Source organism: Lynx canadensis, chromosome B2, assembly GCF_007474595.2.
Source record: "Lynx canadensis isolate LIC74 chromosome B2, mLynCan4.pri.v2, whole genome shotgun sequence".
Classification (NCBI taxonomy): domain Eukaryota; kingdom Metazoa; phylum Chordata; class Mammalia; order Carnivora; family Felidae; genus Lynx; species Lynx canadensis.
The window spans coordinates 15,246,054-15,268,204 of NC_044307.1; the positions used below are offsets into that span (position 1 = coordinate 15,246,054).

A 22,151-nucleotide genomic window follows, 5' to 3' on the forward strand; every position below is an offset into this window, starting at 1 on the left:
GGCACCTGTCTTTTTCCCTAGAGGTGTCAGGGGGAGGTCCCTTGCCCCTGGTCCTTTCTGGGGCCCATCTGGATGGAGTGTCAGCCCCCACAAAAGCTCTGGTCTCTGGCAAGAGATATGGCTTGGAGACTTCGAGCTTGGAGGGCAGGGGCCCAGCTGCCGGAAGGCACCTTGGGGTCTACTGGTTGGAAACTCCTTCTCTACAGCACTAACCCTTGGTGAGGGCCGTGGATACTGTGCCGTGGCTCATTTACCGAGAACACACTCAGCGGGCTTGGGAGGGGGCCGATCTCCCGTTTCCCCATGAGAGATCTCAGGAGGGCAGTAAAGCTCCTTCTGAAATGATTTCGTTTAAAAGCTTCTGACAAAGAGCCAGCACACTGCCTTCCACATTGCGCCTTCACCCTCCAGAATTCTCCCGCTGATCTCCTTTCCTCCCCTACCTCAGCTCCGCGACAGAGGTGGGAAGGTATTAGTTCCACCATTTTATGGATGGAGAGATCTCGCTTTATTTGCTGATGCGGGGGTGGGGTGGGGTGGGGGGAAGGGGTTGCTTGAAAAGTGAAGTTTGTTCCGGCACCAAGGCTCTCAACTACAGGGGCAGACAACATTGCCCATCTTCCCCAAACTTCTCAAGTTTTTCTGCTGGCTAAATAATTAGGTTGACATAAGACAGATTAAGAGGAGAAAAACGAGCTTCTTTTGGATGAGAGCCCCATAAAAATAGGGGACTCCCTGGCAGGCAGGTAGTCGAGGCTGAGAGATCATAACCAAGCTAAGGAGAAGAGGGGAGAGGTGTGGGGCTTGGGAGGAGAGGAGGAAGACATTTCACAGGAAGATGAGAAGGACAAATACTTGGTAAATATTCTCCAGGCCATGCAGATAAGTCTTTCCGATATAAAAAGCTATCTTTGGTAACAGCTCTCTTCCTGGTACAGCCACCCCCGCCCCCATCTAAATTCTTTCAGGTAGTTAAGGGGAAGGTAAAAAGCTCTTCTTGAGTCTGCTGAGCCCTGATTGTCTTTAATCTCGAAATAATGCACATGCCAGAGCGGCCCATTCTAGGGTGACGTATTCTGCTCCCGTCAATCCCCGAAAGACCCAACTTGGGCTCTTTGTGTCCACACGAGAGGATAAAGGGTCTCCGTGGAGGCAGGCTATGAAGACTTCCCCAGAATGCCAGGGCAGTCCTGGGGGCGCCTGGGTGGCGCAGTCGGTTAAGCGTCCGACTTCAGCCAGGTCACCATCTCGCGGTCCGTGAGTTCGAGCCCCGTGTCAGGCTCTGGGCTGATGGCTCGGAGCCTGGAGCCTGTTTCCAATTCTGTGTCTCCCTCTCTCTCTGCCCCTCCCCCGTTCATGCTCTGTCTCTCTCTGTCCCAAAAATAAATAAACGTTGAAAAAAAAAAAATTTAAAAAAAAGAATGCCAGGGCAGTCCTGATGTGCTGTCTGCCACCCGCCCTGAGTCATACTTCACCGCCTTGACAAAGGTGGTAAGATTCCAAGACATCCATTTCTGGGTGCAGGGGCAGATCCCTCGGTGGAGAGAGCTGAGCCTGCGGTGGTGGTGTAATGGCTCAGGTCACGTCCCCGGGGGAGTTAGCAGCGGGGTGACCACATCCACCGTAGTCCCCAGATGCCCAGAAAGGTCCTGTTGTTCCTCTGTGGGCATAACGGAAGCTCTCCAACTGCTTGGGAAATGCTTGGGGCTTGGCGAAGCGCAACGCACTTTCTTTCTTTCTCACGGAGTACTTTTTTTTTTTAATTTTTTTTTTTCAACGTTTATTTTTTATTTTTGGGACAGAGAGAGACAGAGCATGAACAGGGGAGGGGCAGAGAGAGAGGGAGACACAGAATCGGAAACAGGCTCCAGGCTCCGAGCCATCAGCCCAGAGCCTGACGCGGGGCTCGAACTCACGGACCGCGAGATCGTGACCTGGCTGAAGTCGGACACTTAACCGACTGCGCCACCCAGGCGCCCCCTCACGGAGTACTTTTTCCTGCTCTCCATGTTGCCGGCCTGTTTATTTGGAGTGAAACTGAATCCATATGTTTGGGGGCCTGGATTGTCTTGATCCTCTGCGGCACGATTTCCTTGAAGATTGTTCGGGGCCCCGGGGGACGCCTGGGTGGCTCAGGTGGTTAAGTGTCGGACTTTGGCTCAGGTCATGATCTCGAAGTTTGTGAGTTCGAGCCCCGCATGGAGGTCTCTGCTGTCAGCGGTGAGCCTGCTTCAGATCCTTTGTCTCCCTCTCTCTCTGCCCCTCCCTGCTCGCTCACACACTCTCTCTCTTTCCCTCTCACTCAAAAATAGACATTAAAAAAAATTGTTTGGGGTCCCCAAGTTTTGGATCTTTTGCCTTGGAAGGAGTTTATCACATCTTGCCGCAAGATAGTATAAACTCCTAAGGGAATGTGTTTCCATGGCTCCGGGAAGGATGTGTGGATACAGGTGGGAGAGATGGCCTTCCCGTCCTTTAGGTAAAGCTGTCTTCCCAGGAGTGAGAAAACACACACTATCCTCTGAGGGTCTGCAAAGCAGAGATGAGGGTTATATTCTTCCCCTCGTGGTTCCCCATTGGGAATCAGCCATGGCTCTTTGGGGGGCCAGCATATGGAGGGGCCTCCGGTCTCTCCCCGAGCTCCTTCCCTTGAGAAACGGACTCTCTCAACCCCTGTTGGCCTGGTGTTGTCTATGTATCTTCATATCAAAGGAATGTCAGAGTCCCGTGCTCAGGGAGGCGTACAGATTTGGCCCCAACCTTGTTGTTTCCTTTTCAGCACAAAACAGAGAAGGGCTTTTCTCCAAAGAGCCTATTCTAGCACTTTCTCGGGGGTGGCAGGAAAGGCATTGTGCTAAGACACCTGAAAATCACAAAGACACTGAAGACCTGTGGTATTTTCTAGAGAGCCAGACCAAAGGCCAGGCTGACAGGCGACTTGGAAGGTGGGCATTTATCTGCTCTCCTTGGAAGAAATCCCAGCATATATTCGGTGGCATCTGATGCAGCCAGGACTGTGAGGTGTGTTAATTCTATGCCCCGGCAGTATACGTGTCCTTTATGCTGCATGTGATTTTGGGGGTGAGGGGATTCTCTGTGCCACACTGATATACTTACACACACACACACACACACACACACACACACACACACAGTGTCTGATGACTGGAAGTCTCCAGTTAGAATCATATTTCTTTAAGTACAAACTTTCAGCTATACGATGAATAAGGTCTGAGGATCTTTTTTTTCCTTTCTAATGTTTGTTTATTTTTGAGAGAGAGAGTATGAGTTGGGGAGGGGCAGAGAGAGGGAGACACAGAATCCGAAGCAGGCTCCAGGCCCTGAGCTGAAGCACAGAGCCCGACGCGGGGCTCGAACTCAAGAACTACGAGATCATGACCTGAGCTGAAGTCGGATGCTTATCTGACTGAGCCACCCAGGCGCCCCTTTAATTTTTAAAAAAAAATTTTTTTAAATGTTTTTATTCATTTTTAAGACATAGAACATGAACAGGGGAGGGGCAGAGAGAGAGGGAGACACAATCTGAAGCAGGCTCCAGGCTCTGAGCTGTCAGCACAGAACCCGACATGGGGCCCAGACCCAAGAACCTCAAGATTATGACCTGAGCCAAAGTCCAACGCTTAACCAACTGAGCCACCCAGGCACCCCTGAGGATTTAGGTAAACATGATTATGTCTGATAGCATTGTATTGTATAATTGAAATTTGCCAAGAGGGTAGAACCTACGTGTTCTCTCGCACACGAGAGAAACACGAGGTTCATTAAACCGATGGTAGAAATACTTTCACAATGCATACATACATCAAATAACCATGATGTCTCCTTTAAATATCTTACAATTTCATATTGTCAGTTGTACCTCAAGTAAGCTGAAATAAAGCAAAAATTAGAAAAATCAGATAAGCAAACAACAAAGAATAGACTTGTATTTCTTTAGCTTAAGCCCCCTGTTCTTGTTAAACTGTCAAGAACATTGGAGCTTCAGGTTCTGGGCATTTTGGTGGGGAGACTCTGGGAAAGACAACCGGAGGAGTTGGGGGGTCCAGAGTGTGCTTTGCAGAAGCCCCACCAAGAGGTAGAGTTGAGGGAAGAGTGTCCAGGATAGAGAGAAAACAAACTTCACAAATCAGTAAGGGGCCTGCTTGCTCTGCATTTTGGGTTTCTTTTCTTTTTTCTTTTCCTTTTCTTCTTCTTCTTCTTCTTCTTCTTCTTCTTCTTCTTCTTCTTCTCCTTCTCCTTCTCCTTCTCCTCCTCCTCCTCCTCCTTTTCCTTTTTCTTCTCCTTCTTCTCTTTCTTCTTCTCCTTCTCCTTTTTTTCTTGAGAGAGAGAGAGAGAGAGAGAGAGAGAGAGAGAGAGAGAGAGAGAAAGGAAGAATCCTAAGCAGGCTCCACACTCAGCATGGAGCCCGATGCGGGGCTCCATCCCACAACCCCCGGGATCATGACCTGAGCCAAAATCAAGACTTGGTTGCTCAAACAGCTGAGCCACCCTGGCGCCCCTTGGGTTTCTTTTAAAACTGGAAGTTGGGGCGCCTGGGTGGCACAGTCGGTTAAGCGTCCGACTTCAGCCAGGTCACGATCTCGCGGTCCGGGAGTTCGAGCCCCGCGTCGGGCTCTGGGCTGATGGCTCGGAGCCTGGAGCCTGTTTCCGATTCTGTGTCTCCCTCTCTCTCTGCCCCTCCTCCGTTCATGCTCCTGTCCTCTCTGTCCCAAAAATAATAAAAAACGTTGAAAAAAAAAATTTTAAACTGGAAGCATTATCTTGTTTGTAAACAATATGTCCTAACGCCTTCAAGAAGTTATCGTACAAGGGCACCCGGCTCACATGGGCTCTTGATCTCGGGGTTGTGAGTTCGATCTCCACGTTGGGTGTAGAGCCTACTAAAAAAAATTTAAAGACATACATAACATTTATTCATACGTAAATACTTTAAAAATAGGAAGTAATTGTATAGTTTATGATGGAGATGCCTGCTCTGGGAACCCGAGGAGACTGTGCACGGGCTCACCGTGTGGGTGCGGTTTGAACTGCATCTTCTGGAGAGAGTCCATAGCTTCCGTGAGAATCAGAGTCCTGAGGAGGCGGAGCCAGGAGACCTGGCCTGAGTCTCTGAGCATTCACAGTTCAGGGTCAGTGGCGCCTTTACCCCCGCACCCCCCCCCAACCCCCAGGGCCCAGGCACTGAGACAGACCGGCCTGCTCTAGGACCCGGCTGCCCATCCCAGGCTTCGAAAGGCCCTTCTGCCATCATGTGAGCCCCATCCTTCAAAAGGCTTCATGCCTCCTTTCGCCTTAGGAAAGAAAAGCTAACAGTTGTTCTGGCTATCAAAGTAGACCCTTAGAAAAATACAGAAAAATGTAGCGAAGGAAATAAAAATCAGTCATAATCCTGCTAACGAATTTTGAGGTGTTCCCTTCCAGGTTTTCTCCTTTCCTTTTGTGCGTTTTTTTTTAATGTTTATTTATTTATTTGGGGAGAGAGAGAGAGTGGGGAGGGGGCAGAGAGAGAGAGAGAGAGAGAGAGAGAGAGAGAGAGAGAATCCCAAGCAGGCTCTGTGCTGTCAGACCCCGACGCGGGGCTCGAACCCACAAACCATGAGATCGTGACCTGAGCCGAAGTCGGACCCTTAACCGACTAAGCCACCCAGACGCCCCTCTTGTGTAGTTTTTAAGAGAGAGTTGAGATCACAGTGTGTCTATGAATAGAGCCCTTTTCACTTAACATTACATCATAATCCTCTTGCTTGCCATTAAAAAGCCTTCATTAGCATCGCGTTCAGCGGCTTAACAACGTTCTGTTGTACGTCCATGCTAGAACTAACACCCCCATTCTTCTCGCGTTGGGCATTTGCATCGTTCCTAGCTTTTTGCTCTAATAAATAATTCAGTGAGAAGCCTCTTTGGGCAAGAGGCCGTGCTTACGTTTGAGATCATTTCTCTATGATAGATTTCTAGAAGTCTCTTGTGCGTCGTGAGGATACCAGGAGTTAAGAGGTTGCTGAGACCCGCCCGCGAAGCGTGGATGTTGCTGAAGACCACGGGTGGCGAGGCCAGGCCAGGCCTCAAGTTTGCCGGGTTCCTGCCCGGAGCTCGACGCACCTCTAGGTGCCGTAGGCGGAGTGGAGACTTAAGAAGTCAGAACCAGTCTTTATCTCTGAGAATGTGGTTGTGTGGTGTGGACTCACAGCGCACAGAAATAGCCTCAAGGAAGAGGTCCTGTGTCTCAGATCCTTGGGGCAGCCAGGCACGAGTTTTAGACCCCGATAGGGGCTTTTGGTGTGTGTTTACCTGGCATTTTCTGGAAAAGGAGCTTTCATCACCTCAGAATCTTCCATCTGTAGAGCTGCGAAGCCTTACCCACTTAGTGACGGTTTGGGGTGTGCGGATGGGAAGTAAAATGAATTTTCTCCATTTATTTTTTCTTTTACTATTTCATTCTATGGTTTTTTTTTATAATAGAAAAAATACGGTAAACTTCTCATGTGCCATTAAGATGACCGAAAGAGGGGCGCCTGGGTGGCGCAGTCGGTTAAGCGTCCGACTTCAGCCAGGTCACGATCTCGCGGTCCGTGAGTTCGAGCCCCGCGTCGGGCTCTGGGCTGATGGCTCGGAGCCTGGAGCCTGTTTCCGATTCTGTGTCTCCCTCTCTCTCTGCCCCTCCCCCGTTCATGCTCTGTCTCTCTCTGTCCCAAAAATAAATAAAAACGTTGAAAAAAAAAAAATTAAAAAAAAAAAAAAAAGATGACCGAAAGAGCATCCTGAGAAGATGACTGTCTGGGGCGGGGGGGGGGGGGGGGCTCCTGGGTGACTCAGTTGGTTAAGTTGGTCTGACTCTTGGTTTCAGCTCAGGTCATGATCTTGCGGTTTGTGGGTCCGAGCCCGGCATCAGGCTCTGCGCTGACAGCTTCGGGTTCTGTGTCTCCCTCTCTCTCTGCCCTTCCCCCCACTTGCACTCTGTCTCTCTCTCTGTCTCTCTGTCTCTCTCTCTCTCAAAAATAAATAAGTATTAAAAAAAAAAGACAGGGTTCTGGCTAGGGCGACCTTGAGGTTAGGGTGCAGGAGAGGCCATCGCCCACACCCAGCAGGTGCCAGGCAGATATTGGCAGCATGAGTCACCTGTCCCTGCAGCGACCTACCAATCCGTTCGCATATAAATCTGCTCCTGCCAGCACAAGCCACTGTTACGTGAGCCTGCTGCCTACAGGATCGTGTTATCAGAACATGATGTGTTGTAAGCGTGTGGCATTTTTGGTAATACCCACCAGTGTTTTCTCATCCCTGTGCCAAAGCCTCAGCCCTCAACTGGTTGCTAAGAGTTAAAGGAGCTTCTTACTGGTCATTCCTGGTCATCCGAAGAGCCAGCCAGCTCTGCCAACATGGAAAAGTCAAGGAGACTTTTCCAACATGGAAAAGTCAAGTGGTCACTGCGTGGCTTCCGGCCCTTTCCCTGCGGGGCCAGAATGAAACGTGCATGTGGAAATGGACAGCCATCACGCATATTTATTTTCTACAACCTGTTCTGACCACGTCTGTCGTTTGGCCATGAGAGCCACGTTCTAGGGTGCGGGCTTGTCCGGGCATCTCCACTGGACAGACGCCTACAGTTGCAGGACTTCCACAGAACATGATCTCAGTTCAGCTTGTCGTTAGAGTTCATGGATTCTGTCAGGTTGAGTGCCAACAGCCAGCACAGCTGTGTCTCATTGCTCCGTTTCCCTTGTGGATGTCCCCTGTCTGTGGGATCTCCCCTGTCTGGAGAGTACAGGTCTCTACTGGAAGGGTCTATGTGCAGAGCATCTTCCACTTGACTGCTTCTATAGGTTTAGCTGACTTATTTTTCTTCCCTTGACTCTTGGCTTGTACAGAATAAATCCCTTTCCCACTGATTGCCACTCTCCTTTCCTTTGATCTTTTGTTTTCTCCAGACCCAGAATCACTTAGTCTCCCGAAGGGCTTGAATCTACCTGTAATTTTTGCACCCATTACAGTCATCATATCAAGCCTCATTGTTATTTGGCCCCAGGTGCATTGGCCAAAGGCACGGAACCCCACCATGAGACAGATGACAGGAACCGGCCACTGTACACCCCTCAGATCCAGGGACTACCCCCCCCCCCCCCCCCCCCCCCCCCAGTAAAGAGCAGAAAAACCTCAACAAATGTATGTCTGACCACTGCCAGCCCTAATCCATAATGCAAAAGAAACAAGCAGGTAACTTTCAAAATGTAATCCTTTGTTGGTGGTTGTAGGAGAGAGAGCTAAATGTTTAGACCTTCAGAGGATATCATTAAGAAATTCTTCCTCATATTTAATCAGACTTGCCTTGGCTATGACTTAAGCTTACATATTCTGGTTCTGTCCAGACAGAGACACTCTTCTCTTCCCTACGTATGATATTGCTAATAATAAATTTTTTTAAGTTTTTATTTATTTATTTTTGAAAGAGAAAGCATGAATGGGAGAGGGACAGAGAGAGAGAGGGAGAGAGAGAGAATCCCAAGCAGGCTCCACACTGTCAGCACAGAGACCGATGCGGGGCTCAAACCCACAAACCATGAGATCATGACCTGAGCCGAACTTGGGGACATTTATGCGACTAAGCCTCCCAGGCGCCCCTCTAGTGATACATTTTTAATAAATTATATTTTATAAACTAAAGCTATAAAACAGTTCATATGTAGATAATTTTAATAAAACATGTAAGATGATCTTATATACTTCAATAGGACTTATATTTTATATTTAAATATTTTATTTAAAAAAATTTTAATGTATTTATTTTTGAGAGAGAGAGAAAGAGACAGGGTGTGAATGGGGTGGGGGAAGAGGGAGAGGGAGACACAGAATCTTAAGCAGACTCCAGACTCTGAGCTGTCAGCACAGAGCCCCACAAACTGTGAGATTGTGACCTGGGCTGAAGTCACTTAACCCACTGAGCCACCCAGGTGCCCCTATTTAAATAGTTTAGATTTATCAATATTTTACAAGGAGCATATGTTTGTATATAAAATGTCCTAGACTTCTAGACACAAAGCATGAAATGAGGTGTTTTATATTCTATATTGACGTATATCAAAAAATCTCTCCGGGGCGCCTGGGTGGCTCAGGGGGTTAAGCCTCCGACCTCTGCTCAGATCACGATCGCCCGGTTTGGGGGCCCAAGCCCTATGTCGGGCTCTGTGCTGACAGCTCAGAGCCAGGAGCCTGCTCCCCATTGTGTGTCTCCCTCCCTCTCTCTCTCTCTCTGCCCCTCCCTGACTCACACTGTGTCTCTCTCTCCCAAAATAAATAAACATTTAAAAAAAAATCTCCAAAATAGAGCCTATTTAAATATATTAAAATAAGCTAATATTTAGTTGATTTAATTTGGCTTCATACTGAAGGAACTCGACTTAAATATTTAATTATACTGTAGAGTAGATCTTAAACATACCTTAGGTTCTATTACTTTCGCCTAAATAACTGGCGCTACGGGCTCTTTTCAGACTGGAAAGCGGGGATCAGGTCAGGTCTGGCGCGCTCGCTGCAAGGTTAGCATCCGGGGGCCACAGCGCCCCCTACCGCCGCGCACGCCCGCGCCCTCACGGCTGTTTTTGCTCCCGCCCCGCAGGCATCGGCAAGAACGTCATCTGCGACCGCACGGCCACGCCGCTGGACGCCTTCCGCATGATGTCGGCCGCCCACTACTACCCCAAGCTCATGAGCATCATGGGCAACGTGCTGCGCTTCCTGCCGGCCTTCGTGCGCATGAAGCAGCTCATCGAGGAGGGCTACGTGGGCGAGCTTCTGGTGTGCGAGGTGCAGGTGCACGGCGGCAGCCTGCTGGGCAAGAAATACAACTGGAGCTGCGACGACCTGATGGGCGGCGGCGGCCTGCACTCGGTGGGCACCTACATCATCGACCTGCTCACCTTCCTGACCGGCCAGAAGGCCGTCAAGGTCCACGGGCTGCTCAAGACCTTCGTCAAGCAGACGGACCACATCAAGGGCATCCGCCAGATCACCAGCGACGACTTCTGCACCTTCCAGATGGTGCTGGAGGGCGGCGTGTGCTGCACCGTCACCCTCAACTTCAACGTGCCGGGCGAGTTCAAGCAGGACGTGACCGTGGTGGGCTCGGCCGGGCGCCTCCTGGCGGTGGGCACGGACCTGTACGGGCAGCGCAACAGCGCCCCCGAGCAGGAGCTGCTGCTACAGGACGCCACGCCCGTCAGCAACTCCCTGCTGCCCGAGAAGGCCTTCAGCGACATCCCCGCGCCCTACCTGCGCGGCACCATCAAGATGATGCAGGCCGTGCGCCAGGCCTTCCAGGACCAGGACGACCGGCGCACGTGGGACGGGCGGCCGCTCACCATGGCCGCCACCTTCGACGACTGCCTGTACGCCCTGTGCGTGGTGGACACCATCAAGAGGTCCAGCCAGACGGGCGAGTGGCAGAACATTGCCATCATGACGGAGGAGCCCGAGCTGAGCCCCGCCTACCTGATCAGCGAGGCCATGCGCCGGAGCAGGATGTCCCTGTACTGTTAGCACGGACTGGGGGACCCAGGGGGACTCAGGTCTTCAGCGTGGAGCCCGGAGAGGGGGAGGGCGTGCTGGGGCAGAGGTGGCCGCGAGGAGTGCGGGGGCGGGAAGGTGGAGGGGCAGGGTGAGTTAAGCGGCGCCTGGGAAGGTGAACCCCCAGCCTGGGTGAGGGGCACCTAATAAGACTGTCGCCGGCCGAGCCAACCGCCCGGGAGTGTTCAGGGGGCCTGTTCTTCCCGAGATCACCCCTGCGGGGCGTTTGCATGAGGAGGAGGTGGCTTAGCCTCTGTGGCCCCCTTACCATGAGAAGCAAAGAGGGGGTGCTTTCCTCCTCCCTCAGCCCTCCCCTACCCATCGGCCTCCTTGGCAAGCCAAATGCTCCCGCGACCCAGTGGCCAGCTCGGTGGGTGCCGGCTTCCCGGCCACCTGCCTCTGGCGGGAGAAGGCAAATCCTCACCCGTCCGCAGAAGCCTGTTAGTCTGGGGGGAGGCGGGGGTGCAGGGGGCTAATGAGAAAGCTCAAATTCCGGAAGGCCACTTAAAATATCTGGAGGAAAGACTACTTGGTAGCGGAGAGAACAGTGTGCTTGATTGATTGGTCGTCCTCTTAGGAAGCGGGAGGGTGTGTCTTCCTAATTGGTACCTTGCCCTGCGCCCCGCCCCCAGATGGGATAAGGGAGAGCCGGGAATAGCAAGTAAGCCCAGAGGAGAGCACCAGAACGCAGGCTGCGGAAGCAGAGTAGGCCGAGAATAAACAATAGCCCTTTGGGTTTGGCATCAGTTACAAAGCGGCGGGGAGCTGCCTTTAATCCTGTTTCCGGTGGGGTAGAACTAAGTGTAAAGGGATGTGGCGCTCAAGTGTCCTCTCCGGTGGCTCTCCAGTCAAGGGCACAGCCTGAATGGGTCAGTCCCGAGCCGCCCTCGCATGCTGCGGGCCCCATTTGTTGCAGTGGGGTTGTCCCAGCAGATGGGAAAGGGAGCCAGCCCTTGGCGGGCTTTGGTCTCCAACACCCGTGTCTCCTACCAAGCCGGTAAAGGACTTTTAGGAGATTCACCCGGCTTTGTGAATTTAAAAGGGAAGCCTTCGGTTCCACGCAGATATAATCGTCTTCCCTTAAAAAAAAAGAAAAAAGAACATGTCAAGGGTGTTTTCCTTAGCTTTGACCTTTGCTTTCAGGATTCTGACACCTGCAAGTTTTTGAATGGGTATTAAAACAGAAGGACAATTAAGGAACATCACTTTCAGTGTTTCTAATATGGGGTGTTAGAGCCACGGAGGGGTATCTTCACGTAGGGTTGAGAAGGGTCACGTTGGGGGGAAAAACGTATTTTTCCCCTCCTTGGTCTCTTGTCTCCCTTGTCACGCCCTGATTACAGAGAGCTATTACTGGAGATGACAGACGGCTGCAGGCTTGGAGTGGGGTGGTTGCAAAGGGGAACTGTTAGAGATGCACATACGCGCGCGCGCGCGCGCACACACACACACACACACACACACACACACACACACACAAGGGTTTGTCAGTCCTCACCACCACCAAATGTCGCTGAAATAGCTCTTAAAAATTCAGACCTCTCTCTTGAAAGAAACACCAAGTCATTTTGAAACTGGGAAATTATCCTTAATCCTTCACCCCCCCCCCATTAGACACTTGTCAGGGTTGACTGGGGAAGACGAGAACTTCTGAATCTCCATAGCTTTTGTTCACAGGCCACAGAAACCCAACGGTTGTCTTTGGCACACACCTGAGGTTTAGACGTCTTTTCAGATGACTGGCAGTAGGGGTAGAAGGGAATTTAAGCGGCCGAGAGCCCCTCCCCCCCCCCCCCCGCCCCCCCCACCCCCCCCCCCCCCCCCGGGCTCTGAGGAGGCAGAATCTGGAAACGAACAGTATATATAGTCCATTGTATTCTCCATTCTCCTCCCAGGGTCAATACACTGTGATGCCCAGGCTGCCCGGGGGGTGCTTGGTGGGCATGTCCAAACACCGCAGGAATGTTGGGTCATTTTCCAGCCCAGTGAGGAAGGATTGCCTTCCCCAGAAGAGTCACCCCACTGCTGCAACACGGCTAGGCGAGTCAGCTGGAACTCTCCAGGGTATGTTATGGTCCCTGACATCATTACTTCGTGGTGAGCATGCTGGCTTTCGTAGCTACCGACTCAGAACCAGAGATTTGGTAGCATAGATGTGCCCCAGTAATAGTGGGAGCAGACAGCCGTGCCGTGGACTCTGTCGGTTCAGGTTCTCCTAAATTGCCTTCTGGAGAAATAACTTTTGTAGGAACTGAGTGGAAAGAATTTTTTTTTTTTTTTCTATCTAGCCTGAAAGGCTGTGATTAAAGATGAAGGGAAAGAAAACTTAGATTAAACTCTATGGGTCTCATTTTCCTAAGTCGTTTATAATCTAAGTAGGGATATTCCAGGGGTTTTAATTTTATGTTTCTGTACTTAACCCAAAGACTTGGGAAGTTGTTTTTATTTTCTTCCAAAGGCCTCTGAGTCCTGTGATAAATAGTGTCTAAAACACAGATTCTCGTTTGAGGCTAGGGGATATAGAAAGAATATATATTCTTTCACAGAAGCATGAAAAATATTTTAGTGAGTGTTCTCAAATCCTACCTACTGAAATGCATGTAGCAGGTAGATACAGGAACGAGAGGAAGAAAAGACCTAGGTAGTTCATTTTTTAAATACAAAAATTCCCGGAGATGAGTTTAAGATATTTCTTTCGTGCTCCTTTTACCCCCGAACTACCACTTGGCAAACCTCGATTGCGAGCCGCAGCGGGCAGCTGAGATCTCAAGCTCCCCACAGGGCTCGCTGGGGCCAAGCCCCAACGCCGACTCGTGAGCTCTGGGGTCTGGGTTCTGTCAGCACCACTTTGACCCAGGATGAAGCCCCGAGCAGCGATCCGGCCCTTGTCTGCTTTGGTTACTGTGTTTCAAAGATCCGGTGTCCCAGAGGCACCGCCCTTAGGGTCTCACATTTAGTCCCTGCGGCTTGATTTGTTCCCGTTTTTCTGGGGACGCACGCCTCCGGTCCTGGAAACGTTGGCTCGTGCCACTGACTGAGAGAGGGGGGGGGCATCACGGGTTCTCACCTGGCATTCACAAGGGCTGGGGACGCTCTGGGCTTATTTGAAAAGTTTGGATTCTCTTGAGTGCTCTTCTGGAGAGCAAGTCCATGACCACCGTCAGCTTTTCTCTGACGTCCCCTCTCGGTGGGGAGAGATGTCGCAGGGTACCACACACACTCCTGATCTACTGGGCGGGAAATATCTGTGTGTCACATGTACGTGGACCCTGCGGTGGCAGCCGTGGCTGACTCCACTTTAAGCCGAGCTTCTCCCGGCCCCCTTCTCCCGTCTGCAGAGAGCCATCCAAGCATCCTCTGTGCACCACCATTTCTTGGTCATCCACCGTGCGCAGGGTATTTTAGGTGAATGATCTCGCTTAATGCCCTCGGCAACCCCGCGGCATTGGCTCTCGTTCTTCCCATTACACACGTGAGAAAACCGAGGCTCTGAAAGGAAGAGTGACTTGCGCACAGTCACACGGCGATTAAAGCAGAAGCTGCGTCACCTGGGTCCAACGCTTGTCTTCTCCAAACCACGCTGCCTCCCACGGAGAGAGGTGCGTACCCCTGAAGTTGTCGCCGGGCAGGAAAGCACTCCTCGCTGAACACTGAGGGGGCTGTCCTCACGCCCTGTGGCGCATCCGGGACTCATGCCGGGTGTGACTTGTGTGGGGCTCTACACCACTGCGGTCCGTACCCTCCCGCTGAGCAGAATGCCACATTTGATGTTCTGCCAGAAGGCTCCTGACAGGGCTGCGAATAGAAGTAGTCGGTGTCTCTGCCCCTTCCAAAATGGAAATAGCACTCAGCTTCCTTCCTTGAAAATCGACTTGCTGAGTCGGTTTCGATCGTCGGTGATGCAGCAAGCCGAGGAGCTGGGGATTTTCAAGACGTCATTGGCCGACCGTCATAGGTGGCCTTGGATCTTGCCCTTGGTGGTCTAACAGCGGCACGTGTTCTTCTCAGGGGGTGGGGCTTTTCCAGCTCATTTGCTTGTGACTCCGATTTTACCTGTGCGTTTTGCCTTCATACCTGCGCACTCTGTCAACTCTCTTCATCTTGGCTCAGAGCCGCAGCTGTTGAATTTGACCTGGGTCGGAAATTAGGTCTCCGGGAGGATCGCCTTTTATTGTGGCGGGGTTGGGGGGGGAAATGGCAGCACGCTGGGGAGACATCCCGGGGAGGAAGGAGCTCTGTTTGTCTCTGAAGGGATGTCAGAGCCCCGGGTACTCACATCCTGTTGTCACAGCCCCGAGAGGTTCGGTGACAGCAGAGGTCACCCCCGCTTCTTCGGACCTGCATTCTAAGTCCCTTGCGGCTGCACGTAGCACCGTCAGGGCTCTCAGATGGGGACAGGGAGGCAGAGAGGTGAAATGACTCGTCTGGGGTCCCCCGGCTAGTGGGTGAACGAGCGACAATTACAATTCAGACCTGTGACGACCGTATTGCCCCAGCTGCTGTGGTTGCATCCATTTCTTAGCAACTCTATTAGGTCTTGAGTGTCCTCAGAAACTAGCCGCTCTGCGTTTCCATCGTGATCGTGGTGCGAACAGTTACCCGTAGTCGGTGTTCTACGTGGCAAGGATGGGGGACGCAACACCACCTTTGGGGTTTCCCGGGGCCCGCTCTGCTTCTGTGGCCCTCCGCTCCCCTCCTAGGTGCAGAGTCAGGCCTCCTGCTTCACCTGTTGCCTCCTATTTGTTGGCCATCAGAGCCCTGAAGTTTTACAGGGCGGAGGCCATGACCTTGGAGAGCTCGTTGAAAACAAACTCTCAGAGCCCCTGCGCTCCAGTCCTTTTCGGGACAGGGAGGAGGGGCGGGGGGCCATGAAAGGAAAGCCGTGTGCGTCTGCAGTGGGGCTTCAGTCTTAAGCAGCAGCTGGCATGTTCTCCCTGGCCTGTCCGCACCCCCCCCCCCCCACCCGTGCCGCTGCCCCCCCCCCCCACCAGGCAGGGAAGCCGGCCAATGGCAGTGCTGAGTCTCCAGGGACGACCCTGACTGAGTCGGGCTCCCAGGACCTCCCGCAAGAGGAGCGAAGACCTCCCGCGCTGCCGTCAGGGGTGATGAGCTCGGTGGTCTGAGCCTGGAGGTGAGGCCAGCACCGTAGCCAAGTGACCGCAGCGGAAGGCGGTGGCCTCCTGAGCCTTCTCTTCCCCGGGTCAGTCCCTATTTCCTGGAGCCCTTGCGAGGGCCCCCGAAGCCCCTGGCTCTTGGCCAGGCCACTGAAGTGTCGCACTGCTGAATGCTCTTGAATCTGTTGTGCCCTCTTTTTGTTGAAACCAGCAGCAAGTAGAGTAATCCCAAGACGCGTCGCATGCAGTAGCTCTCCGCTTAGTGAAGCGTCAAAAGCTGGCCTGGGCCAGTGTGGGCAGGGCCTACAGCATAGCCATAGGGTCGTGCTGTTTCTGTCACTCCCCGTCCTGATCTCTGCTGTCCTCTGCAGCCGTCACAAGGGCTAAGCCGTTGGATGAGCCCCCATGGTTTCTCCTTATAAACGCAATGACCTACCTGTGACTCTGGTCTAACCCCAGGTTGAGAAACAAAACAAAAGCAAGTGACCCCACCAGCTACTTTGCGCCCCTCCTTCTCCTTCAGGCATCCAAACATATTTAAATATATTTAGTATTCTGCCCTGTGCCTTGCCCAGGGGAGGGAGAAGTTTCTAGCAATTACGGCTTTCTGTTTGCTGCCTGGTGCTTTTACTACTTTTTCTTCTTCTTTTTCTTTTTTTTTTTTTTTTTAACCCAAATTACATTTGTTTGGTTGATATTGTCAAGTATGTATTTATTGTGTTTTACAAACATGAGTATATATATATGTATGTATATGTATAAAACCAAACTTATATATAAAAAGTCAAGGCATGTATACTAGATATTTTAAAGAGTTATTTATCAAGGGGAAAAGATGTGTGTTATACAGTAAACAGAGTCTATATTTTATATATAATGTAGATAGCAAAAAATAGCTTATAAATTATAGAAGGTTTTGGTTTTCTTTTTTTATTATTATTAAAGGCAAAAAGAAAAAGGAAAAAAAAAGGACAATGAATGCAACTGTTTGTAGTGTTTTTAAGGCCAAACTTACTGTGGGAGGAGACGTTCCCTGCGGTGGTGGTGGTGGGGGGGGGGTCCTTGGGCCATGCAATCTGAGCTCCAGACCCACGAGCTGATAGATGCCCACTGTTGCTGCTGCAAGACTCAGGGGACCGTAGTTAGCATCGCTCAGCCAGCTGGCATGTGCCACCTTACACATGGCCTTTTGCTGCCCTCCCCGACCTGCATTGGTGGGATAAGGAAATGAAAGTAGCCAGTAAAGACGGAAGAGAAGCTACAATTCCTTCTGTTTTCCTGTTCTTAGACCCGGGTGCTCTGGCTCATGACTTAGGTACCTGGCCAGTCTGTGGGCTCGGAGGCAAGAACGTGGGTGGGAAGGAATGATGGTGGTACCTCTCGTGTGTGCGTGTGTGTGTGTGTGTGGTGTGAGGGATGCTGTCCATGTGTCAGCATCCATGAAACTGACCGTGGGAATCAACTGTCCTAAAGATTCACTGAACGTTCGAACTGGAGGCGCTTTAGAGCAGTCTGGTACAAAACATCATTTTGGAAATGTGGAGGTGGAGGGGAGATAATCTACCTGAGGCCACCTGGCTGGGGGAAAGGGGGGGCTGAGGATGCCTGGAAGGCTGTGTGTGTGTGTGTATGTGAAAGCTTAGTCCAGACAACAAGATGACAATGTAGACTTTACAATCGGGGAGCAGGTTTTAGAATTCTATTATTTTAATACCTTAACCTAATATCTCACACCAAGCTCGGAAAGATACTCGAATGGGCTCAACAAGAGCATCCTTACAAGAGCATCTTTGCTTAATTCGTTGTCAGCAGCATGTAAGAGCAACCACCTTGGATGGAGCTCAGCCTAATGAGATTCCCCATGGATGGGCTGGCTTTTCCTTTCCACCTCCTGCTGTCTTTCCACTTCTCTGCACATAGATAGATCTTACGGTCCATGCTTTCCCATCACTTAAGAACAGTTAGGAGGGGCGCCTGGGCGGCTCAAGTCGGTTAAGTGCCAGCTCTCAATTTCGGCCCAGCCATGATCTCACGGTTTGTGGGATCGAGCCCCACGTCGGAGTCTGCACTGATAAGCGCAGAGCCTGCCTGGGATTCTCTGCCTCTCTCACTGTCCCTTCCCCACTCATTCTCTCTCTAGAAATAAATAAACGTAAAAAAAAATAGGAATTAGACATAATTTCACAAAGCCGCGATCTCGTCATTCACTCCTTCACGAGCAGGTCCTGATGTTGATGAATTCAGATCGCAGTCCGTCCATTAAGACCGTAGGACAGCCTGCCTCTCCATGGATTATTACAGTGCACGTGTAACACGCACATCTTACGGCACTGCGGTAAATCAAGGACCTGTTCTGAAGGTTCTGAAGAAGGCAGTAAGGATAAGTGCTTTGCCAAAGCTAAAGGTGCCATCTGCCCGAGCATAAGGGATGGTGGTGATGGGGTCTAGTCGTCCGGGCACCAGAGTGGCCTGACACCCGGCCCTGATGGGAGACTGCACTCACCTTAGCATTTATGCACCTTTGCAATCCAGGAGCCATTTGTGCCTCTGCACATTTGGAATCTCCTAGTGATGTTGGTTTCTTTCCATTCAAGCCCATTTCCTGTTTTGTAAACCAGGGATTCTACTGCCTCGTAGGACATCACAGGACACAAGCGTTGCTTTCACAGTCCTTCGGTCGTTGCTTAAAAAGAACGGATGCAATTGTGTTGCAAGGCATTCGAATCGTTTACAAGGTCAAAGGAAGAGAAACCTGTGTGTCCACCTTTGCCCACCTACCTCTCACCGCTGCCCTCCGCCCGCTGCTGCACACGCACACACAGAACCATTTTCCCATTTCTCTTCTCACCTGCTTTTTTATCTCGTGCATTTTTAGCACCTGTTGGGACAAGTCTGGCAGGTTCAGTCTGAACATCAAAATCACTGTAACAATTGTTATGAGAATCACACCTATACAAAGTATGCAGGATTCTGTACAGAAATGAGAAAGATAATTTCACCTCGGTCTAGAGAGTAGGCTCCCATTTTACTAACCCACCCCCACCTTACTCTTGCCGAAGCAGAAAAGATCCCTCCGCCTAGATATCCCTGGGCGGGTACACTCTGCAGTCACAGTGCCCCCTGCTGGAAGGCTGTCCGAGACAAGGACGAAAAAGACGCCCCCGCAGAGAGTTTGGGCCAATTCACAACCAGATAGACAGTTTTACAGCCTACTTAAGCCAAAACCTCTGCAAAAAAGCTGCTACAAAATATTTAAAATCCTTCGCCTTGTTCATTCAAGTTCAGACTTCTTCTGCACCTACATCTGCCGGCTAAATTCCCAAGGCTTGAACTATAACAGTCTGATAGCATAGCTGGGGGCCAACCACGGCTCTACAAGATGTGCTCCCCACAACTAAACCGGTTGTTGGATTTCCTCTAAAGCGTCATCCTAATTCTGGTAACACCTTGCTCTCCTGCTTTTACACAGGTTCTGGGCGCCTTGTATCATTTGGAACCCTCTCTCTTTAGGAATGCGTGAAGATGAAGGACTAAATAATTTTTTAGGACCCCTCCTTGGGCAGTTCTAGATTAATTCATTTCTTGGTCAATGATTGGTACACTGATGGGTCTCAATCCCAGAATCGCAGTCTGGATCATATACGTATGTGCATCCCATTGTCTCTGACTCGTTCATCATTGGCCATCAGGAAGGAGGGGACCCGTAAGAGCGTCTTGTGTGGCTGCAGATATGGACAGCATGTCAGCCCCCAAGGCTCTAAGCAGTCCTCAGTCTGGAACTCCCCCGAGGCACTAACACCCTTTTTAGAGAGCACCAAGGGGTCTAAATCAGAAGTCAGAAGTCAGACAAGGGCTGTGGGCTGTTTGAAGCTGCCTTTGGAAGGAGGGATCACTCCAGACTACTCAAAATCCAGGCCCAGGAAGCCATGACAGCCAGTGAGATGACAAGGGTCAGGAGTGGGGTGGGGAGCAAGACCAGGGCCCCCACTGTCCCTCTAAGCCTTCAGAGGCTGCTTGTCCGGGATGTGGGAGCTAACAGGGGAGCCCGGAGAAGTCAGTCAGTCACTCCTCAATATGCCAGGCTGAGTCTGGACTTGACATTCAGGTTCCTGCCGTGACACGGTGGAGAAGAGCTGGCCTGGAAAGAACAGCCGTGTATCAATCTGGCTGTGACGGACTAACACCCTACGGATCACTGATGAAGCGCGTGGGAGGCAAGGGATGGGGAGGGGAAAGAGAAGGGGGAGCTGGCAGTCGTGGGGGGCAGCGAGGGGAAGGGAGGGCGGCGGCGGGGCGGGGGGAAGGGAGTGGGAGTTCGTGCCCAGGGTAAAAGCAGGTGACGGGGAAAATAGATGAAAGGCCAGAGTTATCCACGTAAGATAGGGAAGGTTCTAGAGGTAAGTAACTGTTACATGAGGTATCTGAAGTATGGTTCCTCTGTGACTGGCAGGCCTCCTCTGTGCTCTGAGAACAGCTTGGGTGAGGGCGAGGAGAGCAGACAAAAAGGAATGAAGGAGGAAGTCTTACGGGAACCTTAAAAAGGCTGGCTGATTTGCCTCTAGAGCGGCTCAGAGCAAGCTGTTGGCATTCGCTGGACAATTTCCAGGGCCAGCCTCTGTGTTAAATGGGCACCAGATGCCAAGTGTATCTTGGATGCCACCCTCCTTTCTTGGTGCTTTTCCCGTTTGCCACTCTCCCAAACCTGAAGTCTTCAAGGATTCATCATCTGCCGTCTCCCCCTGCTGTCTCCCTCCTGGGCCCCGGGGACACACCCTCCACTGAAGAATCTGTTATTCAGCACCCCCCCCCTTTTTTGTGCACACACAGGGTCTTTCGCCCCTCCTCAGCTTCCAAAGACCTTGGCCACCAGGACGTCACTCCCATCTGCCTCCGCCTCTCATACCAGAGCGTTCTTGAAGGAAGTCCCCGGATGGAGTGGACCCAGCCCAGCAGGCACGGCTGTTCATCGGCTACATCTAGTCCTGGCCTCTGCGGTCTTGGACCCTTGGCTCGGTCCTCAGCTCTGACCTGGCTCCTCTCTCTCATCAGGTTGCCTGTGACATCCAGGTTTCTCCCTTCCCTGTTTATAATCACATGTTGCTTTCATTCATCCAAACCGAGGCTGTGTGATGAGAATCTGCCTACCTGTTTTCCTGGTGACTTAGTATATATTGTTTCTTGGGGCGCCTGGGTGGCTCAGTCGGTTCAGCGTCTGACTTCAGCTCAGGTCATGATCTCGCGGTTCGCGGGTTCGAGCCCCGCGTCGGGCTCTGTGCTGACAGCTCGGAGCCTGGAGCCTGCTTCAGATTCTGTGTCTCCCTCTCTCTCTGCCCCTCTCCAGCTTGCTCTCTCTCTCTCTCTCTCTCTCAAAAGATAAACATTTAAAAAAAAAGACACCTTTTTTAAAGCCTACCCTGTGAAAGAGGTATACAATGAAAGTTAAAATCCCTTCCATCCCAGACCCACATTTCCACTTTCTAGAGGTAACCCCCACCAACAATCTGTATCCTCTCCCTGAAGTTATCTGAGCACTCACACAAATGTTATCTATGCTGTGCACACTGCTCTGTGTCTGGCTCTTTCTCTTAATAATGTATTTTTAACATCCTTCCGCATCAGCATATAAGATCGACCTCCTCCTTTTTATTTTTTTTATTGTTAAAAAAAATTTTTTTTAATATTTTTATTTAGTCTTGAGAGACAGAGAGAGGCAGAGTATGAGCAGGGGAAGGGCAGAGAGAGAGGGAGACACAGAATCGGAAGCAGGCTCCAGGCTCTGAGCCGTCAGCACAGAGCCCGACATGGGGCTCGAACTCACGGACCGTGAGATCATGACCTGAGACCAAGTCGGACGCTTAACCGACTGAGCCACCCGGACACCCCGACCTCACTCTTTTTAATGGCTTTCTGAAAAGAAATCTCATTAAAATTCTCATTAAAAGATTTTAAAACTGGAGAGAGAGGGTGCTGATGGTTGTACAATCACGTGAACGTACCAAGGGCCCCTGACCGCTATGCTTAAAGATGGTTACGTTGGTCAATTTTATGTTTTGCATACTTTACCAAAACTTAAAACAAAAAAAATTTTTTTAAGCTTTCCAGGTGACGGAGCCTCCTCCTCTTTATCTCTTCCCCTGATCAGGTCAGGGGACGCCTACTCTCATAAGCCTCTTTGCCGCCACCCAGAGCCCTGTCGCGCTGGAGAACCTGCAAGCCGAAGGACGGTGTGTATTTCTTTATGGAAAAAGATGATCTCGTTTCTAGGGCGCGGCTGTTACCATGAGTGTTAGCCAGTATGAAAGGGTCCTCTCCGAAGCCTGTCAGAAGTCAGCAGAGAGCTGGTAGGCCCAGCACTTCTGAGGACAGAATCCTTTTCAGCTCTGGAATGCCTTTCATCCTCAGCGTTGAAAGCTTTGCGGAAATTAGGCCAGGGCTTGTGAAACAATTCAAGCCCGGGTC

The 22,151-nt window shown here is 51.1% G+C and overlaps 1 protein-coding gene and 1 long non-coding RNA gene across 4 annotated transcripts in view; one reads left to right on the forward strand and one right to left on the reverse strand.

Annotated features, from left to right (window-relative positions):
• Nucleotides 1–12,907, forward strand: part of GFOD1 (glucose-fructose oxidoreductase domain containing 1) — a 115,614-nt gene extending 102,707 nt beyond the window's left edge. For both annotated transcript variants that reach the window (XM_030314823.1, XM_030314824.1), the window contains one exon: nucleotides 9,632–12,907. In XM_030314823.1, coding sequence (XP_030170683.1) covers nucleotides 9,632–10,551 — 920 coding nt within the window. In that variant the 3' untranslated portion in view covers nucleotides 10,552–12,907. The remainder of the gene's footprint in view (nucleotides 1–9,631) is intronic.
• Nucleotides 11,326–22,151, reverse strand: part of LOC115513578 — a 30,308-nt gene continuing 19,482 nt past the window's right edge. For both annotated transcript variants that reach the window (XR_003968747.1, XR_003968745.1), the window contains exons 3-5: nucleotides 18,196–18,375; nucleotides 16,708–16,898; nucleotides 11,326–11,657 (exon numbers count right to left, since the gene is read on the reverse strand). This is a non-coding gene — a long non-coding RNA (uncharacterized LOC115513578). The remainder of the gene's footprint in view (nucleotides 11,658–16,707; nucleotides 16,899–18,195; nucleotides 18,376–22,151) is intronic.